We start from the raw sequence: 23348 nt of genomic DNA, 5'->3' as shown, positions 1-23348 counted from the left end.
GTCAATCAAGACTTGAAAATATCTATTTTACATCTTATGGAGAAGTGACTAAATTGTAGAAAAAAATATTTAGCAACAGCCATAAACCAAATACCAAAAATATTTCATTAATGGGATAATCTAAGTAAACAACTATTTCTTTCGGACAAAAAATAATGCATTTAATGCCAGTTCATATATATATAATACACAGGTTTAATGCTCAATAAATGGAAAACAAAACAAAGAGATATGAAATCTGGGAATCATTTGAAGTGACATACTAAGTTCTTTATTACAAAATGAGTGTTACAAGGCAATAAGGCATATATACAAAACAATTTAATTGCAAAAAGAATTGCTATAACACTATAGAGAAACGAGACACATAATAACCACATCCAGTCATCATATGACATGACGAGAATTTCCACCATTATAAGTTTGTTTTAATCGATTAAGAACTACAATTCATTTTCACATGACGTGTTACTGAACAAATTGCCCAGCTAGACTTGATGAAGTAAAAGTTTTTGATACAATGCAGTAAATCATGTAAAAGCTAGAGTTTATGTTCGTATAATTCCAATTAAATACAGCTGACGCTTTATTGAACAAGTGGAATGCCTCTGGCCGTCTCACCTGCATCACGCGATTCAATATAGCAGCAGTGCTGATTTTGAAAACTACTATAACTCGCACAAGATGTTCAGTGATACTTGGTTACTCTTATTTCCACGTTTTATGAACTAGACCAATACACTTATAGAGATATGATGGCAATTCAACAAATACCCCCAACGTGGCCAAAGTTCTTTGACCTTACATGACCTTTGACCTTGATCATGTGACCTGAAACTCGCACAGGATGTTCAGTGATACTTGATTACTCTTATGTCCAAGTTTTATGAACTAGACCAACACACTTTCAAATTTATGGCTGTAATTCAACAAATACCCCAATTTGGCCAAAGTTCATTGACCCTAAATGACCTTTACCCTTGATCATGTGACCTGAAACTTGCACAGGATGTTCAGTAATACTTGATTACTATTATGTCCAAGTTTCATGAATCAGATCCATAAACTTTTAAAGTTATGATGGTAATTCAACAGATTCCCCCAACATGGTCTAAGTTCATTGACCCTAAATGACCTTTGACCTTGGTCATGTGACATGAAACTCAGGCAGGATGTTCAGTAATACTTGATTAACCTCATGGCCAAGTTTCATGAACTAGGTCCATATACTTTCTAAGTTATGCTGTCATTTCAAAAACTTAACCTCAGGTTAAGATTTGGTGTTGACGCCGCCACCGCCGTCGCCGTCGCCGTCGGAAAAGCGGCGCCTATAGTCTCACTCTGCTATGCAGGTGAGACAAAAATCAAAATTATTACCCATTATTATGAATCAAAATTTAATGCTGACAGCATAAGAGGGGAAACTCTCGTCTTTCTTTAAAGGGAAAGTCCACCCAACAAAAGTTGGTTTGAATCATAAGAGAAAAAATTCAAACAAGCATAACACTTAAAATTTTATAAAAATTGGATGTAAAATAACAGAGAGATGAGATATAGTGGCTCTTAATTTTCATTTAACAGTTTTATGCACATCCTAGTCGATATGCAAATGAGGGGACAAATGACATCATCCAATCACTATTTCTTTTGTATTTCATTGTATGTAATATCTTTTTTTCCTTATTAAACGTGTGGGATGGCAATTTCTGTAACCTCTTATCACTTCATGAAGAGTCTCCTTAATGTCAAATTCCCAAAAATCAAATATTGCATAATTCCTATATATAGCTCACATATCTATCATACCATCTAATTTGTCTCAACTTCTCTACGAGCAGTTGATGTTGGAATTGGTTCCCTCAATTTCAAACCCATTGATAGTAGTCTTACTTCTTAAGTTCTCAGACACGTTTAAACTTAATTTGAACCACCTGCAAATTTCAAACGATGATTCTGATTGGTTGAGTGTGGGTATGTTGAACAATTCACTGATGGAACGATGATCTTGATTGGCCATTGTTGTAAGCAATTGCAATCACCTGTGTTTCAGGTGCCAGATTGAAATATTCATGTCATACTCCAGAGCTAGCCTTTTATATATTCACTACCCTTCAAAAGTTTGGGAACACATGTAATATTGATACAAGTCTATTTACTGGAATTGCATCCTATGATCTACCTCAGGTGATAGTTCATGTAGGCTCCACTACACTACGCTACCATTCGGGTAGGTGTAGCGGTAGTGAAGTGTAGTGGAGCCTACACGAACCATCACCTGAGGGACCTACATGTATGATCATGAAAGTTGACCCATGAAGCCATGGCAGCATTGTAAACCAGATTACATTTGAAATTTTCTAAGGTATGGTTTTTGTGACCCTTGCCATGCAGACCTGAAAATGTCCAAAAGCCTGCCAGGGACTGTCCGTCCAAAGGACCTCAATGGTGGGCCAGGTTTTATATGAGAAAGTATAGAGAAGACATGGTTTTTTAATGACTCTATAATACAATGGACCAATTTCCATGACAACAAATTACAATACCAGAAAATAAAAATAAAATATGCAGATTTATCTGAATATTATCGATGCTCTAAAACTTGTGAAGGGTAGTGTACCTGGCTACAAGATTCTAGGCCTCTGATTGGTCAAATATGTAGTCATGGATAGACTACTAGACTACTGAAACCTGGCAGTATAGCAAAATCTATTGACTGATACCATCAATACTATACAGGTTAGTTAACACTTATGATAATGGCCAAAACAAGCTAACTAGCTGCGCATATCTTGCATGCACGTATTTAGATGTGCATATTGTCAGACTTTGTCAGTTTGAAAATGAGAATATTCTGACTGGTTTTGATTTCAATGGCATCATCCGTCATGAAGTGTTAAATCAAGGCAACTGCAGATTACCAAACAAAATATAGACTGCTTATGTATTTGATTCATATTCACCTCTGGGCAAATAATACTAATAGTAATAATGTCATATTTTACCCAGGGTAGCCACTTCAGTTCCGAAAACTGTTCTCCCAGCACGCCCTGCTTAACACGATAATGTTATTATTACCCCGGCTTTAGCATGGCTACCTTGAACGGGCATTCGAGCATTCAAGGAATTTCTCCCTACCTGGTACCCATTCACCTCACCTGGGTCGAGTGCAGCACAATGTGGGTAAATCTCTTGCTGAAGGAACTCGCCATGGCTTGAAATTGAACCCACGTCCCTCAGATTGAAAGACGAGAGTCATAACCACTAGACCAGGAGGCACCCTGTTTTACAGTGCCTGTTAAAGCAGTCATATAATCACATTCTTTGTGAATTTTTTGACCAAGGAAGGAAACCATAGTTTGGATGTGGTACAAATCATCTGTTACTGTAGCCGAATGGACCTCTTGTTGCCATCTTCGTCTAGCGGCTCCATCCCATGTTTGAGGGCAAACTCACGTCGCAAAAAAGCGAAGACCAGATCCGTCACAAGGAATATCTAAAGACACCAAGAAAGAAAGGAGGAGCGAGAAATACAAGAATGGATTGAAATACGCAGGACAACAACCCCCCAAAAAACAAACATATATAAATATATATATATATATATATATTAATTGTTTCAATCTAGCTGGTTAGACACATTGTCACTCAGAGCACATCTTTCCCACAAGAATCCAGCAAGCAGCTTTTCAATACAAATCATCAAAGTCACCATAGGCAAAACAACGGGAGCTGCAGGAAAGCTGCAATGAAAAGGTGCAGAGTATCCTTTTAGTGGGAATTATAGCTAAAAGATGGGGCACAGACTCTTGACAAATTGCCGTATGAAATCCCCTCAGGACTATTTTACTCTGAGAGTGTAATTGTCTCTTATTGAAGAACTGGCCTTCAACTACAAATGCAATGGTTTAAAAAAAAAATTAGCCCTCTTTTTCCACCTACCTCAAGGTTTTTGCCAACCACATCTACCTAAATGAAGCGTCTTACAACATCTGGGGCTTATTTCGTAAAACTCAAAATGGTAATAACAATTTAAAGCTACAGAAATCCTTCGATTTGATTGGCTGATAGTAAGCTGGTTCAAGAAATTGTGCATTTGTTATTATACAACTCTTCATGAAACAGGACCCTTGGCCAAGTGAAAGAATCCCTACGATGGCACATTCTGTACAGTCAAAACAAACATTGTCACACTTGCAGGCATGCATGTGTGAACTTTGGACTTGAGCTGGCAAATAGAATTTTGCAAGTTCCATCCGAGTTTAAGTTGACCCCGGTCAAACCTTACAGGACAAGTCCACCCCAAAGGAAAGTTGATTTGACTAAAAAGAGAAAATCCAACAAGCATAACACTGAAAATTTCATCAAAATCGGATGGAAAATAAGAAAAGTTATATTTTAAAGTTTTGCTTAATTTCACAAAACAGTTACATATATGCACATCCCGGTTGGTATGCAAATGAGGGGACTGATGACGTCATTCACTCACTATTTTTATTGTATTTTATTACATGAAATACAAAATATTATAATTTCCTCCTCATTGTCCTGTGAAATAAAGTTTTATTTTCCCCTGAACATGTTGAATTACCATTGTTCATTCAAGTTGAACCTTATTGTCAAATCTGTAAAAATTGAAACATTGTATAAATCAAACAATTAAAAAAAACTGAAAGAAATAGTGTGGGACTTCATCGACTCTGTCATTTGCATGTGACTAAATTGTGCATATAACTATTTTGTGAAAAATAAGCGAAACTTTAAATAAAATGTCATAACTTTCTTATTTTACATCCGATTTTCATGAAATTTTCAATATAATGCTTGTCCGATTTTCTTTGATTCAGATAAACATTTTTCTGGGGTGGACTTGACCTTGAACCAAATCGTTGATCTTTTTAGCTGGCCAAGATGTTGTAGCTGTGAATGGGGGTCTTAAGACCAGCCTTACCTGTGCTGTATTGTAGATGAGTGTGAAAGCAAAGAAGAAGTTTGCATTAGCACTGCCTGCATAGATCCATAGGTGCCAGATGACTGGACATAAGACCGAAGCAAGCAGCATCATCACCCCAACCACAAGGCTGTTACGAAAATCTGTTCCAGAGAGATAGCAGAAAAATACCCTTTCAATTAATTCTTAAGTTCATTAATTTCTTCTTATTTGAATTTGGCACTAGAACTGATTTATTAGTAATTCTAAGAGATTCAATTTTGACAGACTAATTTGGTGTGAGCAAGCCTCCCCCCCATATTTTTGTTCTTGTAAAAGTTTTGGTGTGGGGGAAACGGTCAAATAAGTGGGGATAACTTTTTGCTTATTTGGCGTGTCAATTTTTTTTTTGAAGAAAAAGCCCCCCCCCCCTTTTTATGTAAGCGCTGGATCCGCAGCTGGACTTGTCTGTATTTTATATTTCAAGTTAAAACTGTTATAATAGTCAGTAAATGTGCTCGTGGGTGTTTTATGAAGCCACATAACTTCATACATGATTGGAACATGTTCTTAGCTCCATAGGGATATATAAGTCATGTAACAGAAGGAAGGGTCACCACACGTTCATAAATTCATACTATTATTGTAACTTTGCCATCCAATGGTAACTACCATGGTAATGAGGATCAACAGCCAATCAGAATGAAGGATTCCATGCAAGTTACCATTGCATGGCAAAGTTACCATAAAGGTAACTTTTATGCAATGGAGCCCAGAATCATGGACAGAAATCCCAGGGGGGACTAAAAAATGTAGGGGGGGGGGACACAATATCAAAAGCCCCCCCCTACTATTTTTTATGGAAAGAAATACATCATTCAAAATCGAAATAAAACATGTATTTGGATGAGATTACTTTTTTTTTTTTTGCTTGTTAAATTTATTTTGGTTGAAATGACTTTAATTTTGGGGTGATTACTTTATTTTTTTTTTGCTTGTCAAATTTTCCAGCCCCTGGTCCCCCCTACCTTTGGGGAGAGATTTCTGCCTTGCCCAGAATGACTTACAAAACCATTCCTCATTCAAACCAATTCTGATGGCTGAGTGCCAATCAAAACACCATCACTACTCGTCAATCCTTTGCAAAATCTTAGCAGTAATGTGTTTCTCAGGGCCATAAAGTCAATAGTATGGGCCTACACAAAATACACACTCCAATTCCTTTTTCCTGGCAAATTCTCAAAATTTTCCTGGAAATACAGGAAATCCTTGTCTGGTTATCTGGCGTAGGAAAACTTCTCTTTACCAAGAGAAAACATGATTTTTTCTTTCTTTGATTTGTACACAAGTCTGAGATAAATTATAATGTGAGACAAAATTTATAATTCTTTCATACTTTCACCTGGTTTATTTACATCTACAATCTTACATCTGAAGTCAAAGTGTGCACTTTTATTAATACAGACTAATTCATACATATTCATGATCTTTTGTTTACTAAACATTGTCTTTGTTACCAAAGAGAAACCATCATTAAACTTTGGCCCATATATGCATATGGGAGTGATGATAATCTGATTACATTCGGAGGTCACAAGGTCAAAGGTCACACAGGTCAATAAATAAAAAAAATAATAATAATGTATACCCAGGGCACATATTGTACCGAGCTAAAATTATGGTATTTTTGCCATCCATAGAGCAGCCAACCTTTGAAACGACAAATTACCTCTAAAATTAGTATTTTTCCATCAAAATTTTGTATTTCCTCAATCAACCCAATTTATATTTTTCCATTTCTCATTGACTAATCTCACGCAGTACAAATGCACGACTATTTTGTTTTGCAAGCAATAGGTGGTCATATTCTATTGATGATAAGTGACCTACCACTTCAAAACTAACATGAATTTGATCTTCAAAAAGAAAAAAAAATGAAAATTTGCTTATCTGAAAGAGTAATTCTTCTTCATACTGTCAAGATTTAAAGTAGTAAGATTGAATATTAAACCAGATACAAGAGTTTCTTTGGCACCATATTTTGTGAACTGCTTGAAAGTTTAACTGAGATTGCACAGCGTGCACATCTCATGCTTGAGTGAACCCTGAACTTCAAACATTCTTGTCTTTTCATTTTTTTTACGCTCTCACTGCATTTCTTCTGCATTCAATCCAGCACTTGTGTTGGTTATCATCGATCAATTTTGACAAGTTAAATTTATCATTTAAAATCATAAGATATGCATTTCCAAACTCAATGAAAACCTCAAGATTCATTTTGGGCGACTTATTGTTAGTTTTGGGGGTAGCAGGTCACACATATACGAGATTATAGATTGCATTTCAGTGCTTGTGTATGTGTTTACAAACAATATTACATGTATAAACTTTATAAACATGTATAAACTCTGAAATGCTATTTTTGGATGCACTTTCTAACAAACTATTTTTTTGTAATGTTTATGAGCTCTGGATCTCCTTCTAACCCCTACTACTTACAATGGAATGTATGAGACCAGACTGGTAACAGGGAAAGGTATACGGTAGTATCTCCAACGGACGGATAAGACTTGAAGATAGTGATCAATATACACTGAACCAGCATTACGAATAATGGATGCTCTCTGGAGAAGCAATAGAACAGAAGAAAACAATCAATGGTAAGTAGAATGAAAAGGACTACATATATTGATGTTATGTCTAAACTTTCAAACATTTGCGACAATTGGTTAAGAAATAATAAAAAAAAAAGCAAAATGTAAGCACTGATCTTGGACATGGATAGCCTACAAAGAGATAACCATGTGTAGAGTCAATGGGATTTCCTTTCGTGAAAATTAGTGCGTTATCCAAGGGCACATTCTAAGTGGTGAGCTGCCTGCACAAATGCCTGGAGCATTGTGTACCCTGTGAGGGTCGATATGTGATCATCATTTGACCAACTTTGTCAACAGCAGGGGCCCGTCTTACAAAGAGTTGCGATTGATCTGATCAATCGCAACTATGGAAAGCCAGCAAAGCCAATATATAAAATACATGTTTGTTCAAAATAAAAGATATCTAGATATGAATGTATATCCATAAATTCATTGATTTCTTGACTATTTGGTGTATTCTCCTTTGTTTACAAAGGACATTTTGCAAATTTACTGTAGAAAAATTATGACACTGATGGATTTCCATAGAGTTATGATTGATTGGATCAATCGCAAGTCTTTGTAAGATGGGGCCCAGGAGTCCATCACACCAAGCTTAGCAATCATCGTTAAACATTCTTTTTATGATTGACTACAATGTACAATCAATCGTGGAAATCAAGCGCACGGTTGATCGCTAACCTTTGTGTTACGGGACCCTGATTTTGGAGTGGAATATCAAATGATGTCTGATGTGGATATTTTCATGGAATTTAGACGGTATGAGACCATTTTCATAAATTATAAGTCAATTATCATTCAGCAAACCACTATACATCCTTACTTAGAACTTGCCATTCTTGGTCAGGAATTATAAAGTTACAAAGGTAGATTGGCATAGCAAAGGTACTTTACCTCATTTTGATTGCCAAGGGAGCTATGTAGATGAAGACATTGATTTGAAATACCCAGAGAAAAAATGTCCTGAAGTGTTCAAACATTTCAGTGAAGAAATACCAGAAGAGACCCATGTTGGGCTTAAGATCGGGCACTGCTAATCTGAAAGAAGAAAATACAAATATTGATGATTTACTGCACAAGTGGTTATTTTTGCAACAGATATTTTCACGAATGAGAGGGTCCCGATATTTTTGGAAAGTTGTTGAATTCGCGATTGCGTGACACATCATAGTCGTCAAATGAACCTGTCTTTAAAGACCATGGCCCGTATTCTGAACTCGGGTTTGAATTAAACCCTGGTTTAAAGTTGTGGTTTAACTATGGAGAGCCAATTGGAGTACAAATCCCTAACAGTACACATTCAATTTATTAACTCATTTGACACCCAAATTGTTCATAATTGTCTGGGAATGATAACTGAAGTATTTTGCTTCCTTATGAAAGCAAAAGGATACAAAATTAGAAATATACAATATAAACAGAATTTTTGAAATTTTGGCTCCCCACAATTTTAGCACAGAGTTAGACCGTGGTCTAAATTAAACCTGACTTCAGAATACGGGCCCATGTGTTGAAAACAGGTTTACTTGTCTCCCATGGGCAGTCTGTATCTACAGGTTTGACTGCACAAGGTGTGTTTTTGTTTACTATCCAAAACAGAATCCAATTGTGGCAACATTACCTTCACTCTCCCATAGACAATAATAGAGCAATTCCATAAAATATGTACGTCCAACCCCCAACATGATTTGATTTCTTGTTCTTTTGTCAGTCTGTAATGCTGCCAAAGGACCATGACTTGGTCAGTTTATGAAGTGAAGTAAGAATTGACAAAAATGGGGGTCAGATGTAAAAAAAGGTTGATCATTTTATGGAATTGCCCAATACAAAATGAGGGCAACACTCCATGTTCCACATACAAGTTTGACAATGCACTGAATGTAAACAATCAGTAATATCTATGCGTGAAAGAGACCCACAGGTGCTAACAATACATAGTAATTTCAGATCTAGGATCACATATTGGCCGGAATATAAAATCCAAATCAGAGAAACTGATAGCAAAACAGTCAAGTAAATAGCTATTAACGATAGGCTTCCATTTTACATTACATGTAGCTGTAATGTTACATAACATTGACTGGCTTTCCTTAGGGGAAAATAAAAATGTTATACTATTTGAACAACTGTAGAAGGCAATTATCCCTAAAGACTACCAATAGTCAATATCATGATATGATAAGGGGTCCCAAAGCTTCACAAGTCCTATAAAGGTACATGTCTGCTAAGCGTCTTTTAGCAAAAATTTTGCTATAAAGATTCTATGTGTCTTTTCAATGCAGCTTATCTGTAGTCCCCCTTGCTTTGCCAATGATGACTGTGATGATTGGAAATGAAAAGATGTTTACTGGATTCCTGCATGAAAGACACGGCTCTGAATTTTAAGAAGGTGCCCGAGATAACTCATCACTACTTGTGCACCAATTTCAATGGCAAAAATATGCATTCAATACGCAGGTTGTAACTGCATTGTGACTAACAATTTTTATTCAAACTTTCCATAGAGGCTGCAATAAACCACAAAAAAGCATGGGAAAATTGCAAAAATTGGGAGTTGTATTCTCATGAATTCCTTATTCTATTAGATTGTGAGGCATGGAAACGCAGATTATTTGCATAAGAAATTGAGTGTGTATCGTTAGGACCCCTTCCGAATCCAGTGGCTAAATCAAGAGGTGTTAGGGAAAGATGGCAGGGGTTTTGTTTTAGTGATTTTTGTGCAATTTTTATTTTCAGTAATGATCTTTGGAATGTTCATCTCAGATTGAAGTTAGTAATCTCTCCAAATATTCAAATTGCGATAGCTTCGATCATCAAACATTTTTAATCCAATCGTTGACTGCAAGACTTTTGTACGTTACACAAAAATAAAAACAAAACTTACATGAAGCCATAAGAAGACCTGAGAAAGCTCCATGAATCAAGCATGAGGAACGAGAGACCAAGGAAACAAGCTAGCCAAAAAACAAAGATGGTTGCTGTTAATAGAATAGAATGAACGGCCTCTGGTCTCTGGTAACTGATTGTCTTATCCTTAGATGCCTGAGGGAAGAATGAAAAGAGATGAGGAAGTTTATCAATGAACAACAAATTCAATTTAATTATTGATAAGCATTCGCTGAAACATCTACTGTCCTCCATCTCTTGACATACGAAAGAAGGAAACTAAATTGAAACTAAATTTTAATTGCAAATCTGCATCTGGTTGTTCAATTTCACCTACAGCCAATTAATCCATACAGCACAAAATTGATCCACACTGTGCTGTACACTCAACCCAGGTCAGGTGTATGGGTGTCCATTGGGACTGATCCTTGGAAGCAGCATCTCAAGCTAAAGCCTGGAGTAAATCAATAGTGCGCCTCGGAGTAATAATAATAATAATAATAATGTGACTTATAAAGCGCCAAATCCACTCTGTAGAGTGCTCAAGGCGCATAAAGAGCTAAAGACTTAAATAAAAAAGTTTTTAGAAGATTTTTGAAAGTCTCGACAGAGGTACATTTGTTTATGTCTTCAGGAAGGCTATTCCACAAAGTGGGGCATGCAAAAGCAAATGATCTTTCAAAGTTTTTGAAACTTTTGGAATAACAAGGAAGCCAAAAGTGGGTGAGCACAAAGACCTGCTTGGTCTGTAGTATAAATGAAAGACTGTATTGTGGTGCTGATCTAAGAATACTATGAGTAGATTATTTCTAGGTAAATGGCCTATTATCATCATTTACATCCCTCTAACGAATATTCATGAGTATTCTAGATAAACGATTGGTCAATTTGTGATCATGTGACAAAGTATAATTTCAATAGGAAAAACATATTGCTGCAAACCGCTTCGTATACTAGTAGTTTTCTTATAGCTCCATTTTTCGATATACTTTCAAAGGGAGAACCGCAGTGCATGCTCATGCTCGATATGTTCTCTCAACGTTGAACTGCGCATGCTCCCTGATTTGACCGGATCCAAATCCGTACCCTTTATACGCAACGCAAATAAATGAAATAAAATCTCTCACTCAAATTACTTACCGATAATCTGAAAAGTCAGTGTGGAGTTGGGTCGAGATTATCATGCAGAAAATATAATTCAATAATGGCCATTCATACAGGATAATTAAATTGTGAATAAGCATAACTAACAAGGTGAGTCAAGATCTGATACTATAGAGTCTATAATAAGTAAATTAGTTAGCCTGCACGTTTACAATTTACATCTTAGTGAAACTGCAGCGGCACAGCACAGCAGACCTCTCATTAACTGGAGGAAGGTAAAAACCACACGCAGCCTACCCAGGAACTGGTTAGCATTAGATCAACAGGCCTAGGACTAGGTCCGGCAACATTAGAATTGGTCTAGATTGGTTGCACATCGGCAAGGACTAGGTCTACAAGTTAAACAAAGATATAAAACAGATATATAATAACTAGTTTTCCCTCGGGGCTTTGCTCCCTGAGGGAAAATAGTAATTGCCAGACCAACCTCGGATATATAATTTCCATTATACTTTCTCAAAGCCTGATATATTTGTATATTATTAAGATGGGGTCTCACCTGTAATTTTATGATGGCTATGTGCATTGCAACGGGTATGATTAATGTGACTGGGTAGAGTGACTGATACGAGGCAAAAGCAAGGCATAAAGTTGCTGCAACTGCATTTCCTGTAAATGCACATAGAGGGCGATAGATAATGTTTATTATCATACATTGCCATCTCTCTCGAAATATTCCATGCTGAGGCACACAAGTTAATAGAAGGAATAAAAGGGTCAAGAAATAGCTTTTAAAAATAGTAGAAAAAATAAGACTTCAGTTTGGATTCAAAAGTCTCTAATGATGATATATTTCTCAAATTGAATGGTAAATTATTCTAAAGAGAAGGTGATGCGGCAGAGAAAGCTCACTCATTAATACTCATTTACAGATTCAATGAATGAAATATTACAGAGAAAAGACGAATGAGCATTCTATCTCGGTGGTTGCATCCTACACATTTTTCTGTGCAACTTGATTTTGACATCAAATTAAATCAATCTTCTTGCTCACTAATGCATAAACTTTTTACATAGAATAAGGTATTAAAAATTGCAATGCATATATACAAATATCATAAATTGCTGGGTTATGCTAGAAAAATAACCAAGAATCTCAATTTTCATTTTTCTGAGACGCAATGTTGCCAGATTTCAAAAAGTTACAGAATGTTTGAATGATTAGTAAACTACAGTGTATTTACCTTGTAATGTGAAGAGAAACGTTGCAGCAATGGCGAGATTGGTGAATACGATGGTGCACTGAGCAACGCAGGTAACGATGGTATATGGACAAAACAAGTAACTGGAATCATACATAAGAGGATAGATATCAATATTTAAGGATTGTTAATTAAGACAATTATTCATTGAAAATAGGTCTTTTCTTAGTTATGACTTCTCAATAGAGAATTAGACAAAAAAAAAAGAGAAGATTTTTCTATCAAATATGTCCTTTATCTTGCAGATAAAAACAACTCTCTCTGTTATTCTGTTGAATATTATGCCTTTCTAAAAATCTTTTACATCAATCCAAGGCTGTCATACATTCAACTATCCAAAATGTTTTTTTATATTTACATTGTTCGAATTGTGTTTTTTTAAGGCCGAATAAATAATAAGAAGAAAAATTGTGTAGTCCTAGCCTTGTCAAGGATTATACCGGTAACATGTTAGCGTCTGTTAACACTGAGAGCTAATATCAATTACAGCTCATTGGTACATAGTTTGCCACATAGATATCTAGAAATTGATATCAAGAGCAATATTTATTGCATATCAGTAACAACATTTAGCCAAAGATTCAAGAAGAATTTAAACTCACTTCCATTTCCATATCCTTGTTCTTCCTCTACAATACGTGCGTTTCATAATACTTGCGAGCAAGTTGCACCAATAATATGACATCATTCCTTCGTGTTTAATGCAAATAGTCTGGTGGACCAACCACGTATAAATCAACATGTTCCTATTTTAAATTGATTCAAAATCTCAATTAAATACTACAAATTTTTTTTCTGAGATCACATTTGTAGGTCTGGTTATCGATCCTTTTTCTACCACAGGCTTGGGATTCAGCGTTATTTTAAATATTTCTTTAATTTTTCAATTCTTACTTAAGGCGCATGCAATAGAACTATAAAGAAAAGTAAGTTGGTTGACCCAAAAGGCCTCTAATGATAATGAATGTTGATGTATTATGAAACACACAAATCATAATAAACTTACATTGTCATAACCAAGTCAGGAATAGAAACGAGATCCGAAGGAACGATGAGAAGGGGGCCAACTCCTGCAGCGTTTTTCTTTTCCTTCTGTTTTTGTTGATTGTACTTAGACCACAAGGAGAAAAGAGGAAAAATTAACAAATGGATTTGCTTCAACTGCGAATGATCAGGCATGATGATAATGATGTTGACGATGATGTTGATAATGATGATAATAATAATTGGATTTATATAGTGCCCTTTCTGTTTTCAAATGCTTTTTGAACAGGCCAAGTGAGGTAATGTTTTGTAAAGTTTTTACAATAAACTTATTATCAGGATGAACTTCCCCTTTAACTCGAGGCCAACTTCCAACAACTCTCTGAGGCCCATCTGTGTAAAACATGCAAACGATGATTTTATGGGGCATTCAATATTGATTGAAGAACGCTCAAGCAAAGAAGCATAATTACCGAGCAGAATCTTTTACATTCCAGACATTGAAATTGAACCATCTGGTACACATTTTTTGGTCAAAATATAAATGGCTACTGAGCTCTGTTCTAAATTATATGTCATTATCTATCAGTTGAAATACAAACAATTTTTTTTTAAACTTACCAAGTATTTCATTGTCCTGGAGGCAACCTTCCGCAGTACCAAGGCCGTTATCAGATCCAACATGACAAATATAACAGGCACCAGGGTGGGACAAACGGCATGAACAGAGTAAAAGGTGTACAGCAACAGTGGGGTCTGCAAGATCAAGAATAATTAAACTGCTCAGTCTCTGACCCAAACCATGGATTGTACCCACTTGGTCTACAAGCTGACGGTCTAATTAACCCGTTGCCTCCGAGATTATTTGAATCCCATAGGTTTTACACAGGGACCACCCGGTTCCCGTAAGCAATGGGTTAACAGTACGTCTAACACCATGATGGCTAAACCCACCCAGGCCCCACTGCAGAGTTACGTTTAAAATGAAAATAACAAAATCAAGCAGAAGTCCTTCATACGCACATTGCATTGGTTGAAAATCAGGTTGCGTGTGATCACAACTCTTTCAGCAATGGGCTCTTGGTCCACTATCAATTTGTTCTAGTAACCATTTGGTCTAACTATCGCTGTCATTTAGTCTAATACTCAGACACTCTAATTTCCATTTGTCTTCTTATTATTTTGCATTTGTCGAATGAAAATTTGGTTCAGAAATTTAAGTACATAGTGGTGTTAGAAATTAGAATAAGTGGATATTTGATAAAAGGGGTATATCTGGGGCCCGTCTTACAAGAGTTTCAACCGATCAATCACAACTATGGAAAGCCAGCAAAGTCATCACATGAAATGCATGTTTGTTCAAAAGAAATTCTAGATATGAATGTATATCCATGAATTCATTGATTTCTTGACAATTTGGTGTGTTCTCCTTAGTTTACAAAGGACATTTTGCAAATTTCCTGTAGAAAAAATTATGACACTGATGGATTTCCATAGAGATACGATCGTGACTCTTTGTAAGATGGGGCCCTGAACTGGAACTTAGGCAAAATGGTCAAATTGATATATGGCAATTAGACTAAACAGTTAGTAAACTAACTGGGAATAGACTATGTGGGATGAGACCAAAGAGAAAGTATACAGAGTAAGTGTAGACCAAGGGGCAATTACTTTCTCAAGTCTCACCGAACATCAAGTGCCATATCCCGGCCAAGAGCAAATATGACAACAAAATGTGACACCATCCATATTTCATTACGTTACATTGTTTAGGAGTAATCAAGATGTGAAATTAATAGACCTATTTCATTTACATTCTTATAAAGCCTGTATTAAGCTTTGGTAAAAGGGCGGTACAGTAATATGATTTACACCAAGTATAATCTAACATCCAATATGACATGCACAGAAGTATAGTGGCAATGGGGTGGGTTTTTTTCAGCCGTTAGATTTCAAATTTGGCATTTTTTCAGCTATTTAGCATTTCGGGAGCGATTCTTTTTCTCCCTGAGTGTAAGAGTCAACATGCACTCATGATGAAATGCATAATGTAATTGATGAATACGTAGTAGCATGCGTCACATGAGCATGATTTGACCAATGCTGTGATGCATTATATACTCATGAAACTGGGAATTTAAGCGCAACTTCTAATAAGACTGAAATCTTTGTGAAACACCCCTACATTTGATAATCATAGTTATCCAACTGTATTTTCCCTTGATTTTCACTTGTTCACCCCCAAAACTGCTTCAGCCCATAAATCAATTAGATACGCAGAAGAATTCACTACCGGTACCTTTCAATATTTATAAATATATATTAGGATTAAAATAACATACATGTATGAAGGATTTGTTTCTCTCAAATACTCTAAAAGATATTTCTTCAAAGTAATCTTCATAATTGTTGGGGTACACGAGTGTTAATGTCTTTAATATTCTTAAAATGTGAACAATGCTCCTAATATGCTCTAGGGGAGACATGATTTTAAAAAACTTATTAGTTTGTGTTTCTGTCACTATAAACGCTTTATTTTGAACCATGTTTTACCTCAACTAATTTATCTACTAAGTTATTTAAGGTACTCTGTGCTTCGAAACAGCTTTGTTTATAAATGCTTAATCCTAATCCTACATGTACTTCAGAAAGTATTATTCTCTGCAACATAACACTTTTTTTAGGTCAACGTGAATATATTACAAGGTAAAATAAAAAACTAAGAAAAAGTCCTACTGGTCTACTCACTTCATGGAATATGTCTCCAGCATACGGTGATATACCCCACTCCAGTAAAGTCACACCTTCCACCACTGATTGTACAAAAAAGGAGAGAAAAAAAAAAGAAAGTGCTAGTGAGAAATGGCAGGTAGAGACTGCATTATATCTTACACATGTGCATGGGTGTGTGTGTGTGCACATATGCACTTTAATACCTACCCTGTAAACCAAAGACTTACACTCTAACTTCACGTTTAAAACGCAACTCATTGCTTAACATATTTTCTGATAAATGTACTTTCAAAATATTCACAGTACACCTGTGTGTGTGTGTGTGTTTCTGATGTTTTTTGTTGTGTGTTTATCAATAAATCTATGTAGTCTTGTTTGCATTTGAATCTTAAACGTGTTTTTCTTGTTTGCTCTGGAATATTATTCTACTTGCTGTAAGGTAACATTTGATGAAATCGTTTATTATTATTATTATCACACACTCAAAGGGGAAGTTCACCCTCCTCCATATATGCCTAATCCTATTAATTCTGTTTTTTTAATATACAATGATGAATAACAATATATAACTTATAGTAGGGGGTATGAAATTATATGGTTGATGATTACATCCACCACTTATGAATTTACTTAGAATTTTTTTTTTTACAAAATGACATTTTTGAAAATTCATATCACACAACATATGGAGGAGCTGCTTGTCTGTGACACCACAATCTCAAAGGTCATAACTTCAATATTCTTTGATGGATTTCATCAAACCTTCATTGGTAATTTTCTCTATTTTCCTACTTTTATCAAAACAAATTTATTGTCAGGGGTAACTTTCCCTTTAATTTCAAGGGCAGTTCGCCTTGCCATGATGCTGGCATTGATTTGTACATATAACAATCTTAACGATACTGCACTTTGGTCTCTGCAGCTGCCTACTGGATGCCAATAGCTCTTTTTTCACGTTTTTCACAATATAATGGAAGGGATCTTCTGATGAGTGACTGTAGAATCAATAGTGGAAACTTTCTTCAGTGGAGGAGCTGGTTCACAAAAATTGGGATTATCCGAGAAAACAGGGATATCCCAATAAACTGAGACAAACCATGCCTTGATAAATTGCATCGGCCGATAAATTTAAATGAATCTTACCTAGAATCGGCCAATGCAAGTATTATTTTATCTAAGTAAGCACTGCTCATGATATTGTCGCTCTATATACGCGTCTTGTAACCAGGCTACGATAACAAAGACGGCAAGATGGCGACAATAACAGACATGCAGACTGTGTCTGTGAGTAAACGCTCCTCTCCTTTTGATATTTTCTATAATTTTATGTTTAATATTATTCAAAAATATGTCTCTTTAGTGCCAAAAAGCTTACAAATAGCATCGTAGCCCATTTTTAGTTAAGACAAGTTTGGGCTCAAAACCCTTAACAACATGAACAAAGTCATTAAAGAAAACGAGTATTTTGGAGCAACATCATAATTGTTGCCAAAATACTCAAATCGTGTAGAGCAATGGCATCCCGTCCCTGGCTCTGTGGAGATTAAACACGTCAGTTATATGATATTAATCTCCAGGAGCCTCCTGGCTACCCCCCCCCCATCCCATCAGTCTCACTCTCGCCTAACCAAGGGAGCTCCGGCCCGCGAAGCGGGTCAGAGCCCAGGAGTCGTTGTGTAATATTAGGCAGATGATACTCTCCAAAATGGGGTAGAATGGGGTCGCAATAGCACCCCAAATAAAAGGGGAAAATAAATGCACTTACTGCGATTATACGGATAAAGCTAGGTCTATCATGACACAGAATCCCGACATCGAGACACAAACTGGACCCTCAAAAAAAGGAAAAGTTCGGTCTCATTCGTTCTCCTTCTTTCAAAATTGAAAACAAAATGGCTGATCAATACCGAGAACGAACGTGACATTAGTCATTTAGATGCATAACGGGGGTGCGGTTTATCCACGGTGACGGGTCTAAGCCAGCCCGCCGTAACCCCTCCCGAACATGTAAGACTTCTGCCAGTTCACAACACATCGAGTGGCCGGGCGTAGCCACCCAGGGCAATGTCATTTAGTGGGGTATGAGCCGCGGGTAATGGGAAGCGATTATTACGATCTTAATCAAATATTGTCTATAACAAACGCACCCACCTTCATGACACTAATTTCGACTTTATTCTCGATTCAAAACAGCGAAGTACCCTGGCTAAGTTCAAAGAGAAACCAAGCATACTCGGTAATATTTTGTCACAGCTGAACGAGAGTTGAGCGAGCTGAGAGCTAGAGCTAGCTTGCGTTGTATTGTGGCTATGTAGTGCGACTTAACCTGGCGCTATTCATTTTAACCCCTCCAAAGTCCCGTTTCGCGCCAGCTTATTTTTTCTTTCTCGTTTGCTTTTCATAAGATACCATGTACACCACGCAACGAGAGAGACGGCACGAAGCCGTAAAAACAATTGGAAAAAATGCAAATTTCTTTGTTTCTTGAACCTTCCTGTAATCCCGTATCCAAAATTCATGCTAAGACATCGAATGCTAGACAAATTCTGAAAGTGATTGTGAGGTTGTGATGCAAGAAATGTGAATGTTTCTTCCTCCTACGCCGGGAAAGACACATCATAATTTGATAAGAGGTACTGCTGGTACCGTATCGTAGTTTGCAATGTAAGAACAGCAGTGCTGTGTGTGTGTACACTGTGACTGTGAGGTGAGTGTGTAAGTGGCCAATATTGTCAGGACCTTTCTTTCTTGCTAACATTTAGATGAATTGATCAAACAGCAGATTTCCGCATACCGGTAATCTCTTTGGATACCTTGAAATCTTTTTTGTTTCTTCGTACCTCAAATATGCATGTAAATGTGAGAAGGATTATTATTATCATTTTTTTTTTTTTAGTCCAAAGTTGGGGGTGCGGTTTATAGTCCGTTACTTACGGTACATGGGATAAAACTTCATTTCCGACATTTCTACGCTCTCGTTGCTTCAATAGACCAGTTGAAGCAAGTTGAAGCGGGACATTTTAGCACTTTTTAATCTAGCACCACTCATGATTTTGCTGCCCTCTATATGCGTCATGTAACAAGGTTGCATTAACAAAGGATCAAAGATGGCGATGTCAACAAGTGTAAGTAAACTCTCTTCTACTTTTATTACTTCATGTCATTTATTCGTCATTCTGTAACCATAACTATTCATTTTTTGCCAAACGTTGCCAACCAATATTTTTACCCATGTACAGAAGTGTTAACCTCAGATTCTAAACATAACTAGCAGTTTGGCGCATTTTTATAGTTGCCTTTTCCCTCGGTGCTTGGGAGCCTATATGTAGCAACGTCAGGCGTTCGGGGAGTAACCATACGTAGAGTATATGACTTTTACTCCCCAGACGCCTCCAGGCTAAGTACACTCACACTATTGCGAGGTTAGTATATGCTATACGAACCTCGCACAACCAACGTCTTTTTGTAGTGGATTTTAGAGTTGTCGTTAACATCGCTTCATAACGTGAATGATGTTAGCCGAAACCCATTCTGCTACTCACCAGGGCTTATTCTGGTAGAAAGCGTTCCATTATCAATTTTAACATATTTTTTAATTTAAAAAGGACACAAAAAAGAGCAAAATCGCTTACCTCCGCCTGGGTGGCTTCGCACGTCTCTTCCACGGAAATAAAAGGAAGGTCGTTGGTGGCGCTAATACAGTTCGCAACCTTAATTCAGCTTGGTGGTATTTTTTAAACTAGATTCATGATTCATTGTATGCGCAATTCCAATAATTGTTTGATAAAATAGAGACCCCAATAAATGCAATAACTTAAAAAACATACTTTTTTATTATTTTTGCTGACGATAATACTTTTTGGAAAATATTCAAAACGATGACAAATTAAACAAAAAATATAGAAAATTCTATGTACCTTGAACAAAGCCCTGCAAGTGCTACCGTTCGTTTGTCAATTAACGTTCCACCAAAGTCTTTACAGTAAAAAGATTGAACACTTTGCCGACTTCGCGTAACGCTTTGCATCGATTTACGTGTAAGATAATTTCTGTGTCTAGTCTTTCAATTTTAGTGTCTTTGATATGAAGATAAATCGCGCGCCCTCTTTCGCTCATTAGAGGAAAAATTTGAGAGCTAGAAAGGTAGCTTTCGTATTTTGTCAATGAGAAGAACAATCAACGCTTAAGTTAAATGACGCATTTTGAGAGATATTCATCAAATTATGAGGAATTGACTTCACATCATTTTGTAAGTTTCGTAGGATTGGTAAGTCCTCGTATTAATTTTTCGTAAATTAACGCTATTTGTTGAATGCGCCGTGCCTTCAATTATTCTGTAGTCGGCGGCTGAGATGTAGCCGTGGGTGGGCTAAGACTAAGTAAGCCTACGTTAGTAAATGATTTTTACTCTCAAGATTCAAGAAGCCGCCTTGCTAGAATGACCTTCATCCATATTAATTATAATCGAGGTAAGTGCATAATTTATTTTCCCCCCTTTTATTTGGAGTGCTATATTGCGACCCCATTTTGGAAAGTATCCATATTCCATGTCTGCCTAAATAGTAATATTACACGGACGAGTCCTGGCCCTAAGGCTGGGCTCCGCCTCCGGCCCGCTTCGCGGACGAGACGGGATGCCATTCATTGCTGATTTGCTCCCTGGGCCTGGGTTAACTAACTCTCGCCTCGCCTCGGCGGCTCAATGAGAATTACAGAGAAGTCTTTAAAGACCTCTAAACATCTGTTTCACTCACTCGATTTCCATGATGTAAGAGGTGTAGAAATTTCAACTCGATCGGTCAGCCAGCTTGATACAAATGAGTAAAACAATACAGATCTCACAGTCACTCCAATCAGAGAAACAAAAACCATGGAAGCTGCCATTTTATCAGCATTCTGTTTGTCGCCATCTGCGGCATACATGTGGTTAGTTCACGATGTACCACAAACCAAAATTTTATTTGAACCGGGATTTGAATATAAGAGAAACATCAAACAAGCATTATACAATTCAAAATTGGATGTAAAATGAGAAACATGGGCCGCGGAAGTGGGGGTGCTGGGGGGGGGGGGGGGGCTTCAGTCCCCTACCTTTTTCCAAAAACTTTGTACAAAAACGTAAAAATTACCATAAGAAACGGTGATTTTTTGAATGGTCAGCCCCCCCCCCCCCACTTTGAAAACAGTTCCGCGGCCCCTGAGAAAGTTATGACATATCAAATTTTCGCTTAATTTCACAAAACAGTTTTATTCACATCCTGGTCGGTATAAAAATGAGGGGACTGATGACAATACCCACTCACAGTTTCTTTCATAGGCCTATCAACATTTTTATTTTTCGTCATCATTGTCACATGAAACAGCGTCTCTCCCTGAACATGTGGAATTACCATTATTTGAACACTTTACTGTTTTGAAAAGTTGGTAGGACCTTCTCATTGTCAAATCTGTAAAAATAATTGATATTGTATTGTGCAAATAATGAAGAAAAAAAAGAAACAGTGAGCGAATTAAGGACTTCCTCTTTTACCTGTTTTGTGAAAATTTAGTAAGCAAAGTTTTGCCACAACCATGGGTGTCGATCGGTGTTCATGGTTGGGGGGGGGTGACTGACACAAAATATTGTTCTCTGTGAGGGATTTTTTTCTACTAGTTAGAGGCGGGGCAGTGGAATTACGAGTCTAACATTTTTAGGGATCCAGACATTGCATAAAACGGGCACTATAAAAAGCTGTGAGCGAGCAAAATTTTAAAACATTTTAAATAACATCATATTTCACCTCTTTCCCTCTTTCTTGCATGAAACTTTTTTTTGGGGGGTCCATGGTCTCCAAATCTCACGTCTGGTTTGCCAGCTATAGTGGAGGAGGGGTAGTCATTAACACCGAAGTTTAAGTATAATATTAGCTTTCTTTCCACAATACTAGTACTAGATACTAGTACTTATAAGGACTATATCAATAATGCGAGCGCGAAGTGCTAGCTGAATTTTTAAAGAAAAAATGACCTGAAAATGATCCAGTGCATTTTGATGACCGTTATCGGTTTTCATGGATATATCTCTTTTACACACTCTTTTAAATTTCAATATCATTTCTTTTATATTTTCTTCTCTTGTTTATATAAACTTGAATTAGGGAAACAAAATGAAGTAATATTTTAAATAAAGTAGGCACACAACATGCGATTGGTTGCGGGGGGGGGGGGGTAAATTAAAAAAACAAAACGTCATGCATAAAAACATCATCATGAACGTGTTATTCTACTTCATCCTGGAATATTTTCTTTCTCCAATTAGCATCTGTTTATCATAGTTTCCAAAGAAATTGTTTCATTCAACAGCAATAAACATAATAAAAATTATAAGCGAAACAATATAAATGGTCATTATCCGTAAATAAGATAACCATCGCGAAATTCATCATGATACTCATCATGATTATTATTAATAGTATAATTATAATATAACAACTATAATAACAATAATTATAATAATAACAATTATTATATTAATAATTGATATAATTTGTCATACAATTCATCACGTTGAAATATAATGTTCGAACTTAAATTATTGGAGGGATGATAACACAGACCATCCCCCTACCTGAAATATTGATATCTTTAGTCATTTACCCGATCTTTCCTTTGCAGTAGTGGAGAGATGTGAATGAATGTCGTCATAATTTATGTTTTGTTACTCTCTCGTGAACGAGTGCCGGGGGGGGGGTGGAATGGAAAGGATGTGGACGCGCAGCCCCAAAGTCTGAAGTTGTTATGATGAGGGGCTTAAGA

At 36.6% G+C, this 23348-nt stretch overlaps 1 protein-coding gene across 4 annotated transcripts; it reads right to left on the bottom strand.

Moving 5' to 3' along the window:
• Nucleotides 1-245: 245 nt before the first annotated feature.
• LOC129277241 (phosphatidylinositol glycan anchor biosynthesis class U protein-like) lies at nt 246-21472 on the bottom strand. Of its 4 annotated transcripts, none has more exons than XR_010292668.1 (12): nt 21308-21472; nt 16569-16633; nt 14442-14576; nt 13843-13946; nt 12819-12919; nt 12134-12243; nt 10469-10626; nt 8479-8622; nt 7427-7551; nt 4949-5091; nt 2301-3493; nt 246-2196 (listed from the first exon to the last, which is right to left on the bottom strand). XR_010292668.1 is itself a non-coding variant. In XM_064095234.1 (11 exons), exons 1-11 carry the CDS (start codon nt 21435-21437, stop codon nt 3380-3382), a joined length of 1329 nt encoding a protein of 442 aa, XP_063951304.1. In that variant the 5' UTR covers nt 21438-21461; the 3' UTR covers nt 246-3379. The 4 variants fall into 4 exon arrangements, 1 of the variants encoding a protein (XP_063951304.1); XR_010292669.1 differs by having other exon boundaries at nt 246-2201; nt 2289-3493; nt 21308-21461; XR_010292670.1 differs by having other exon boundaries at nt 246-2201; nt 2329-3493; nt 21308-21461.
• Nucleotides 21473-23348: the final 1876 nt, after the last annotated feature.

Source organism: Lytechinus pictus, chromosome 2, assembly GCF_037042905.1.
Source record: "Lytechinus pictus isolate F3 Inbred chromosome 2, Lp3.0, whole genome shotgun sequence".
Taxonomy (NCBI): Eukaryota; Metazoa; Echinodermata; class Echinoidea; order Temnopleuroida; family Toxopneustidae; genus Lytechinus; species Lytechinus pictus.
Note: the sequence above shows the minus strand (reverse complement) of the source record. Positions and strands in the feature narration are given on the sequence as shown.